Source organism: Theropithecus gelada, chromosome 14, assembly GCF_003255815.1.
Source record: "Theropithecus gelada isolate Dixy chromosome 14, Tgel_1.0, whole genome shotgun sequence".
In the NCBI taxonomy this organism is placed as follows: domain Eukaryota; kingdom Metazoa; phylum Chordata; class Mammalia; order Primates; family Cercopithecidae; genus Theropithecus; species Theropithecus gelada.
The window spans coordinates 30,068,391-30,079,614 of record NC_037682.1 but is presented as its reverse complement, the minus strand read 5'-3'; the positions used below and the strand labels follow the sequence as shown (position 1 = coordinate 30,079,614).

The following is an 11,224-nucleotide window of genomic DNA, read 5'->3' as shown; positions in this document are numbered from 1 at the left end:
GCGGGCTTACTTGTGAGTGGATGTGCATGTCTACATGCTGGCAGAGAAGAGAAGATATTTACAAACAGTTGCCGTGATTGTGTAAGTGTTGCACCAAATTTCATAAGAGTGTTCAAGGTTATTTGCCAAAGGCTCTCAAATTCCCACACTGGGTTGGCAATTAGAATTGTTGGAGAAAATTGTGTTTTTTGGGTATTCAGAGTGGGCTCTGTTGCTACAGCAGGAATGATGCAAGAGCTTGAGTGAGGCTGTAGGTTCATCCAGTCCTCTCATGGTGACTCTGGAAACATTTTTTTGTGAGTCAAATCACTACTTCTATTAGGAAGGTGAGTTTAGGTAGAGAGAACTTTTATGAGAAAACGTGTATTGGTGTCTCAAAACATCCAACTGTGAATGAACATGGCCACCTTCCAAGCTTGTTGTAAAACATAAAATGAATAGAGGCTTGAATTTAATTTCTCCCAAAGGGGATGAGAAAAATCTAAACTGATAATTCATTATTGTGGGCTCCTTCAACTTAAAATGTAAATAGGTCACATTTTATAGTAGGAAGCCTCTTAAGAAGGAAACAAAGCAGAGATCATAATACGTTGGGATCACAGGGCTGGAAGGGGATTTTAATCATTTAATCCAACCCCTTCACTTTTCATATGGGAGAAAATGGGGCTTGGACACAAAATGACTTACGTAAGTCATACAGCTAAAGATGGGCAGAGTTGAAATCAAATGTTCCCTCTACCAAACCATGTTGTTTCTTATCATCTCTATGTCATTGCCTGAATTAGCTGTGTTACGCTACAAAGTTGGATATTATTTAATCAAGATTCTCTGTTATCTATTTTAAAACCAAGCCTCACACTAATTTGTGTGATGGCTTACTAAGCTGTCTGTTTGCAAAGCAGCAACAATAAGTGGAATGATAGGAAAGAAGGAGGAGGAGTAGAAAATTTGGTTTTCTTTTAGGGAAAATCATAAGCACATGTTTCATGAGCAACTGGAAACTCACTCTACACTAGGAGAACAATCTGCCTCTAGTGCCACCTGCCTGGGTTGGCACTCAGTGATCCTTCTAGGCTTAACCAGAAATTACTACAGATACTGAGACCATTTATCTTCTTTGACAACTAGACTTACAAAACTCTCACTCCAGAATTCCTTCAGGCTGTTTGCTTTAACTTAGTCTTCTTACACCTCCAGACTCTAGCATTCTTATTCAAGGAACAAGTATGATAATAACTGAAAATTTCATTTGGTCCTTTTTCTTGGCTTGGAATGAGTTCAGCTGGAGAATAAGTAAAACAAACCAGCAGCTCAGACAACTAGATAGCCGTAAGAGTTAGAGAGCAGTGAGGTGAGAAAAATCACTTCCACTAGGGTGTAACTGCTGTGCACTTTCAGTCATCAAACCAGGTGAGAGCTGATGAGACTTGTTTTTCAGGAGTCAGAACTATGGAGAATTTTCTCTGAGCATGGATATACCTACTTGGATTTATTGCTGCATTCCATGGGAAAATATTGCACCGGTGGCCGAAGCCTTGATTCTGACAAAAGTAAAACACTATAAGATAACTTTTGCTATTGAGAGCAAAGGGACGTGTAGTATTTGCAAAAACATGGCAGAATTGGGTTTCCTTTGGGGGACCCAGTAAATGAGTTTCCCAACCACTTTATTCCAAAAGGGCTTCTTGACTAGATACATTTGCAAATGACATATTTCTCCATGCACAAGTGGAAATGACCAGAGACTCTCTAATCAACAGGTCATTGGGATTCCTGGCATCACCTAGCAGGAATCTCCCCATGACTTGAATTTTTCCTAAGCCTTTCTCACATTCCATGAGTCTAAATCCAGAAGCTAGGCATTTTGGCACCCCTTCTTTCAGCTTTCATGAATATCCAGGCTGACTAGTGGTTCGAGAGGAGAAAGAAATATTTGTCTTTTACAGGGTATGGCAACTTCCGCAGGCAGCAAAACCATAGGCTGTGTCTCTACACACTCAATAGGTAGTAAAAACTGAATCTGATAGCTCTGTGGTTCAGATGTCATAAGCTAGAGTCCTATGTTGAAGATCTGTGAGATCTAGATGATTGCCCTGATTTTCTGATGCTCTTTGTATGGGAAGCATGCCCTCAAAGATCTAAGGTAAAGCATTACCTTGAAAGATAAGCCATTCTTCTCACCCATTGGATTTGATTGATTGAATTTGAGTAAGTAATTAACTGATGATTCCACTTGGGTTTCTCAAAGGACAAGAATGAGAAAGAGAAGAATTAAAGTCTACTTGGTTGGTTTTCTCCTGAAATGATTCTGATTCCTAAAAAAAGTGAATGAGTCTATAACAAAATGGCATTGCCAAAGCCCTGATTTACAGACCTTACAGGATGCAGTGTGTGTATGTTTCTGGCCTGCTGTAACTGTATATAAATATAACATTTATGCATTATCAAACACTAACAGACTATTACAAGCATTCATATACATGTTGAACCAATTAGGATAAATCTACACATATAATTGACAGGTTAAATGTATTCTATTCAGATAAAGGTTATTAGAGGTATACCTTGGATCCATTTGTTCTGTTTATGGCACATATGCTGGGCAAAGAAAATCCCAAATGGGCATGGCATGGGAGAAATAAATGAGGCTTTAAAAAAACCAAAAAAACCAACAAACAAAAAAAACAGAGGACATAGACATATGTCTACATACATTTTGGATTTTCAGGCTAGTTCTGAGTTCAAGAAATTGTTTATTTTTAATATGACTTATTGAATTTCCAGATAAGTATGATTTTCTAAGTATATTCTCATGAGACTTCCTGCAAACAGTAAGTCTCAAACCCGAAAAACTTGCTTTGTGAAGTTGTACACCATGTTTCTTCCAAACACATTGTCTACTGATATATTTACAGGCTAATAGGATAGCTAGGAAAAAGTTGAAGACAAAACACACCAGAAAGGTTTCAGGCAGAGTTTTGAGAAGACAATCCTGTGACCACTCCTTTGAGAAACATGCCCATATATACAAATCTCAAAGTTGGCCTTCCATAGCAAAAAACAACAAGCTCCTAAACACTTTGCCTAGAGCCTCCAACTTACCATAGAAAAGCTCTTGGGAACACCACTTAAAGAAAATCCTAAACAGTTTCACAGCTAAACCCAAGAACTGTCTCCTTAACCTACAACATTTGCTGTAAAGAATGCATTTTCTGACCAGGCGTGGTGGCTCATGCCTGTAATCCCAGCACTTTGGGAGGCCGTGGCAGGTGGATCACGAGGTCAGGAGATTGAGACCATCCTGGCTAACATGATGAAACCCATCTCTACTAAAAACACAAAAAATTAGCCAGGCGTGGTGGCATGCACCTGTAGTCCCAGCTACTTGGGAAGCTGACACAGGAGAATCGCTTGAACCAGAAAGGCAGAGGGTGCAGTGCAGTGAGCCGAGATCGTGCCACTGCACTCCAGCCTGGGCAACAGAGCGAGACTCCATCTAAAAAAAAAAAAAACAAAAATGAAAAGTTGCCTAATACTGTTCAGTAATGATCCGTATCCAAAAATAACTAGGGTTTAGGAGACAAAAACAACTGGAATCTCATGTTTCTTGTATGTTTCAAAGGTATCTGATTTAGAAGAGAGAAGTCACAAGGAGTAGATAAGAAAGGCTATTTGAGGTCTATAAGCACCCTCATCTCAGAGAATTTGGGTTCTATAAACCATGACTATCTCAGCATCCCTCTGCTGGTTTCATATAATACAGCCTACTCTCACCTATAAACAAGGTTCTACATACTTCTTAGAGTCAAATGTGCTTTATTTCTCAATGATTAAAGTCCCAAGCTTACTCCCAAACCCAGCAACATTAGGAAAATACTGTGCATTATTCAATAAAAAAAGGATAGTAGAGACATTAAAAATTTTAGCTTGCATAACCAATCATTAAGAACTTGTTGGCTGCCTACTGCATGCAAGGCACTGTGCTACACCAATTATATTATTTATTCCTTAACATTTCACAGCCTTAAACAAGATTCCATCCATGAAGTTGTACAGAGCCATCCTTGGTTGCCACGTCATGGTTCAAGGCTGCCTGGACTCTGCCATAGGAATGTCACTTTTATAGGGTTTTGCACAGATGTTTGTTTTCTGTTCCTCTCTACTGAGAAGATTGAGGAGGAGGACTGGCTCTGCTTCCAATTGTGTCCTATAACTGGTTTTATGTGCTTTGATAGAAGATAACAAAATGCTTTCTACATATTAGATAAATACCAGTATTTTTGTTTCATCAAGAGATGACATTAAAAGAGGCACAGCCAACACAAGTGTCTTCCATGTGTGAGGACAGCAAAATGTCGAGGCTTTCTAGGATGAAGACATGATGACTGAAATAATTGACAGATTAAAAATGTCTTTGTCTTTAGGAACTCAAAAAATAATATTTTGGGTTAAACAAAGCAAAACATATACCAAATAATCTCACTTGATTTTACTACACCAGGTGAAGGCAAACCAAACATAAATAAATTTGAATATTTAACTCTGGTTAAATTTTATGTTGACTGTGCTCTCTTACTTTTGTCAATATGTACAGTGGTTATATATAAAACACTTTCTAATCAATTATCAAATTTAGAAAGAATTATGAAGCATAGTTTGAAATTTCAACCATTGTTCTCATAGATTACACAGGGTAAGGCAGAGACGTAATAGGTTCTTTAATCAACTGCCTTTAAGAGCATGGCTCCCTCTAAAACTCTCTTTGAAACATTTTACTTAAAGAGCATATGGAAAATAAATTGTCAGAATTCCCTAAGACAGGTATTTGCTTTTAATCAGCCCATGTGCAAACTCTACTAGACATTTTAAAGGGAGTTACTTCTAGAGGCTTTTAATAGAATCTCTTGTGCATAACAAGGCGAGACATGGAGAACACTTTAAGGAATAACACACTGTGTGTTTGCTCATTATCCCAAGTCCCTGGAGTATACCACACTGCTTTACTCATGTCCCCTGGGAAAAGAGCATCCAGGGAGAAAAGTGAAGCTGGCAAGAACATGTCTTCAATTCAAACTGATTCCTCCAGCAGCATCCATTCAAATAATAATACAAGTGAGAAAATTAGACGGTTATAAAGCATTATTTGGCAAAGACACAGCACCGTGCCTGTCATCACTGACTCACAAGAGCTCCTCTAAGCCTCGGCTAACAGATTAAGTAAACATAGAAATCTATGCATTTTTTTCATTTTTTTCCTTTTTAAAGAAAGCTTGTTTAAATCATCATTTACCATAGGATACGCTGGGGAGTTTATTCAAGAATTTGCTGAGACTCATATCCTTATTTCTCACGTTTCCAAGGTTCTTCCTCAACACTGCAGTCGGCTGACTTTCCATTGGCTGCCAGAGTTACCTGAAAATAATTATCATCAACATCCAGCTTACAGGCCATGAACCAGAAAAAAGCCCTGTGGGTTATGTGGAGAAGCACCAAATCCAAGATTATACAACATGACTGAAATATTAGTTTTAAATGGAGTTCTTTCCAAATTGAATTTGAGCCTGTCTTGGGTTTCAACAGTGATCTGTGAATTTTAAAAATCCATATCTGCCTTGGGAGTATCAGTGTATTAAAGCTGCTTTGCAATTTGGGGAATAACTTCTACTATGTTTTTAGTGTTGCAGGGTGTCTAACTACCCAAAGATCCATCACACAATAACACAGTCCTTAAAATATAGTGCCCACGTGCTACTCCATACAACCACAGAGGAAGAAATCCAGAACTAGGTATCTAGTTCTACTCATGCATGTGAAAGATTCAGTTGCAATGACACCAGGTAGATGGCATACATGTCTAATTTTTATATCAGAAATCATGACGTTTCAGCTGTGCCAAATAAGCTATCCCAGCTTTAAAGATTAAAAAGAAAAGTAGGGAGAATTAAAAGTCTGAGATTGGTGACAATGTTTATCTAAATTACTTAAATGCAGACATTTAATAATCAGATATAATTACCATCTATATTATGCTATATTATTACCAGACCATCTATATTATGCTTCCCTGGCTCAAAGTGAACTGAACCTTTTTGCAGAATAGGAGGTTTTCCCCTCCACTTCTAAGTAGTTTTCCTAGCTTACCTTCTGTCTGTCCTCAACGTCATGTGCAAACTTAAACCCACGACTGATATTCCACATAATGGAGAGACTGGATTTATGAAAGCATTAGAATATGAAGACATGACAAACACAGCAATGTTTGAAAGAAATCTGACTTTCTTCTTACCCAAGTGGAAGTGAAATGCATGCATTATGACCACATACAACATGCTAGGAACAGAAAACTAAGTGCCCTTCAACGAATCAAGCAAAGGAAAATAAAAACCATTCATCCAATCCCCATTAGCCCCTCAATTTTTTTTTTCCAGAAAAACAGACCATGCAATTAGCAATGACAGCTCCACATGCAGTTATTCTGATTAAACTTGAAAACTATTGTGTAACTTCAAACTACTATTACCAGGCAAGAGTTTGAATACACAGACCAATGAGACATAACAATGCTTGAAATGGTTAAAGTTTTGACCAGAGCTGCAGCAAATTTGTTTCCCTTTCAGTGAACTGTCAAGAAAGACTGCCAGGGACAGACTGTCTGCCTGGAGAAAGTTGCCTGTTCACTATGATCTTGAATGTGCCTATTTGGCTCTCGGTGATGAACCACATCAATAGTGGTACAAAATTATCAATCACAGTGTGGTGCCTTTGGAAGACCAGACAGCACTTGGGGGGAAGTGTTTTTTTGTTTTTTGTTTTTTTTGTTTGTAAATACTGGGGCCTATGTTTCAAAGTATCTGGGACAGCAGCTTTTTTTTGGCATTTCCTTTCTTGGTTGGGCTAAAGAAAGCTAGGACTCCATTCCCCAATCCTCTCTGCTCCAACCACTTGGGTAATAGAAAAGAAAAAGAGGATGGCATTGGCAGCAAGTGCTGGCATCTCCCATCTCAGTTTTTAAAAAGTGGGAAATAGCGAGACAGAATTAACCATAAGGAAGCTCAAAGGAATAAATAAATGTGACCCAGATATCCTCAGAAAGGTGTAAATGTATCTCCATGGCTCTGGCTGCCTCCTTCCCACATCAGCGTCAACACAGTTAACTGATTTAGAGTGAGAAAAATCAACTCGCTTTACCTAGCAAAGGCTGAGGATAAAATAGCCTTCACTGAGCTGAACCCAACCATTTCATTAAAAATGTAAACAGCTGAAACAGTTGATAAACCAATAGAGCTATTTTCATCATCTTCAAGACCTGCTCAGCTTGACCACTGGTCACCTAAAGGCTAATTAACCAATGAGTTTGCAGATGGTTGGCTGACTGACCATTTATATAGAGATTGATCCACTATCTCTATGGAATGTCCAGCAAAAACGTTATCTGAAATACAGCAAGGACTAAAGATGCTAAAAGGATACATTCAACAAATATTTATTGAGACCCCTACAACATGCCAGACACTATTTTAGGTGCTGGGTCACAGTAGTATAACTGGGGACAAAGCCTTACTGCTAATTAGCTTACTTCCTACTGATATGGATAATTCACAACATTTCCTTATAGGGCTTGAAATAGTTTGCTTTTAAAAATGAAGCAAATTGGCCAGGCACAGTGGCTCACGCCTGTAATCTCAGCAGCTCGTGAGGCCGAGGCGGGTGGATCACCCGAGATAAGGAGTTACTGACCAGACAAACCCTGTCTCTACTGAAAATACAAAAAAAAAAAAAAAAATCCCAGCTACTCAAGAGGCGGAGGCAGAAGAATCGCTTGAACCTGGGAGGCGGAGGTTGCGGTGAGCAGAGAGCACGCCGTTGCACTCCAGCCTGGGCAACAAGAGCGAAACTCTGTCTCAGAAACAAACAAAAAGAAGCAAATTTATCCTCATGTGCTTGATGTCCTTCAAAAGCAAATCCAGGAAGTCTGAAATCTAAAGATATCTCCACGTGCACACACCTTCTTTTTAAAAAAGTGTCCTACAAAATATTAAGAAGCCTCTTGAGAAACTCCAAAAGGGCCATACGCAATTAACCACTAGGATTCTTCTCAAATATAATTATGAAATTTTTAAAAAATTGTGATGTTTTGTTTTACATAACTTTTCCTCATATGGCAATAATTTGAGTTCAAGTCTTATCAACATTGTACATTCTTCTTGCTGTCCTCCAGTGCCTAATTTATGGCTTTATAGATAATAGGCATTTAGTAAATACTTGATGAATAATCAAAATATAGGATCTCACAGGAATGAGACAGGGACACTCAACTAAACCTTACAAGGCACACAACAAGTACTTAAATATAATAGAACATAAAGCCATTCACAAGATTATTGACCCTTGTTGATTCAAACTAACATTTTGACGGGGAATAATCCAGCGCATTCACTCAGATGTGGGAAACACCAGCTTTCCATGAGAATGCATCATGTCCTTTAGGTACATCTGAATTTCTAATAATTTGAATCATTTTCACTGAGTCAATTAATAAACTTGTGCAATTGCCTCTTGATGGATGGTTTCCCTCCCTAATTTGTTTCAGAGTCCTTGTTCACCCATGTATGTATCTTACATAGAGAGGACAAGCAAAAGCCTGTGCTAGTCCACGAGAATTCTAGACCTATGTTACAATCCAGTAAAGAGAATTATTTCTGTGACATCCTTAGTTGCCCAGCAAGAGCCATAGTATGTATTTGTAATGACCCAGAAGTAATAAAGGAAGAAATTAGTGATTAAATGTGACCTTGTCAACAGAAGTCAAAAAGGTACCAGAGATCTCTGGCTGGGTTCAGCTTGTCCTCAGCTGCTGTGTGGAATCATTTTAGAAACCAACCCCCAGAGCTGATTCTGCTCACCTGCCAGGGTTTCTCCAAGTTTGCTTTACTCTGGTCATGACACTCTGACTTTGACAATGTCAAATTAGTTACAATGAAGGCTAGACAGAGCCCATCAAGCTTGAAGAATTAGCACCCAACAGCTTGGAGGAGAGCCCAGAACATCCATGCTGCATGGCGCAGCCAGGCAGTGTCTGAGATGTAGTGTTTTTAAAAAGACATTTCTGGATAATTGTCCTGAAGGATACCTGTTCTTTACTTGAAATTGTTTACCCACTTTTGGAGCAAGGTACTCTCAGGTCAAAATTCACCTTTCCCACAAAAATAATTAAGAAAAAGATAGTTGTGTAAAGTTCTGTGGGCACATTTTTGACCAATATGTGATATATAGCAAGGACAATACTTGTGATAGGTACATCAGCTTGGGATTTCTCTTGATGTTTCAATTGAGGAATCAAATATTTGAAAGTCAGAAAAGCTCTAGTAACCGCAAATTCTTGGGCAAAATATTCAAGATAACTGGTCAAATTAGTCAAGTGGGGTAGATGGGGGAATCCAATGGTTGTTTCATGTCACATGGACAAAATAAGCAACTGATTGACTCTTTCTCTGTCAGACTTGTTGATTTCCTGCCATGTTAGACACAGAATTAGATGATCTGGGACTCACAGAAGCTTGGGTTACATGATTCTTTAGGAAAATAAATGTGACAACAATACATGCAGGGCTTTATGGTTTGTTTTTTTTTTTTTCTTAAGAAATCGAGCATGCACTACTATATACAGGTCTCGATATCCATGAATGGGAAATGTACCTTGCACTCATCTACTATGACAGAGTTGTGTGCAGCATAGACACATTGATTAGAGTTGCTTTCCCTATGGTTCTTCATGTCATCATAAATGGATTGAGTCTTGGTCATTTCAATATCTTCATGCACTCGATGCTGGGAGTCAATGGTATCCAGCTCAGACTTGGAGAGGTGATAGACTATCCCAGCCCCAAAAGAGTCACCCACAACATTGACTGAAGTTCTCATCCTGTCCCTGAGAACAAAGAACAGAAAAGGTTCAGTGAGGAAGCAGTATTATGTGGTGGTTGAGAGGTCAAGGGCTAGAGTCAGAGAGACGTAGGGTTGAGTTCTGGCTCTACCTTTTCCCTCTGCTTGATTTGGGGCAAGTTACTTAACCTTCATGAGCCTTGACTTCCTTGTTTGTCAGTTGGAGATGATGCTTATACTTCTCTCATAGACCGTGTGAAAATTCAGTGAGATATTATACGTAAAGGGCTTGGTAAAATGTCTGGCAAATGGTAAACACCAATAACCAGTAGCAAAGGAAAAGGAGGAGGAGGAGGAGGAGGAAAGAAAGGATTAAAGAAAAATAATGTGTCTAAATCAGAATTAGTACACAGGCTCCAGACACACCTAGCTGAGTGCAGCAACCACTCCTGATTTAAACTGTTCTGTTTTTGAAGACTCTACACTATTTCTGCTTATGTTACTTATTAGTTTTACTGGAAAAACTAACCATCTGTGAACTTTCTCATGGTAGAAAAGTCATTGTTTTTGTAAGAATGGGAACTAAGCCTTCCTTTCTCCCTGCACCCACTTCCCTCACACACAGACACAGCTGTTAGATAAGAAATCCAGCCATAATTTTCTCATTGACCAATATGTGTTATAACTGACTACTCGTCCTGAAAAAAACAAAATACTTTATCTTGCTCTGTTAACCTAAAAAAAAATTAAATCTCCCAGAGTGTTTCTGGAATCAGGAAATATTAAGAAAATCCTTCTCCAAATCTTGTGTTGCAAGTTTTAACTTGAAAAAAGGATGGTTGATAACTCTCTCTCTCTCAGAAATTCAGTGCCAGGAAAGCTAATTAAATTCTTAAGAGTAAGTTTTCTCCTCTCATCCATAAGTTCAAGTCAAATCAGTGTGAAGAATCCTTTTGGCCATGTTTACCAGATATTCAAAGTCTTAAAAGGATGCTGAAAAACTACAAAAAATGTTTAAAAACATTAAAATGAAGGAGTTTACATAAAGATGCTGCTGAGACAGTCTTAGTCCAGGACATGGTAGCTTTCAATTCAAATAATATTAGTTCCAGGCAAAGCGGAAACTTTAACTTGTTCTTGGAACAAACTCTAAATAAATTCCAGTTGCTATTATTAAATCTATTTCTTATTAGAGAATAATAAGGAAGCTGCACTAGGAAGAGTCAGGCCTGGCTCCCTTGCAAGGCCAGTTGTTTGCAAAGTATAAGCTGGTCATCTTTCTGATTTCAACTAAGAAGAAAATGTGGGAAAAATTGTGATCAGAGCTGGAGTTTAACTCTTG

The 11,224-nt window shown here is 38.5% G+C and overlaps 1 protein-coding gene across 3 annotated transcripts in view; it reads right to left on the bottom strand.

The window, feature by feature from the left end:
* Positions 1–3,799: 3,799 nt before the first annotated feature.
* Positions 3,800–11,224, bottom strand: part of SLC1A2 (solute carrier family 1 member 2) — a 164,306-nt gene continuing 156,881 nt past the window's right edge. For 2 of the 3 annotated variants that reach the window (XM_025355219.1, XM_025355221.1), the window contains exons 10-11: positions 9,697–9,928; positions 5,264–5,412 (exon numbers count right to left, since the gene is read on the bottom strand). In XM_025355219.1, the coding sequence (XP_025211004.1) occupies positions 5,341–5,412; positions 9,697–9,928 (304 nt within the window). In that variant the 3' untranslated portion in view covers positions 5,264–5,340. Of the gene's footprint in view, positions 5,413–9,696; positions 9,929–11,224 lie in introns of all 3 variants that reach the window. The other variant, XM_025355220.1, reaches the window with a different exon arrangement.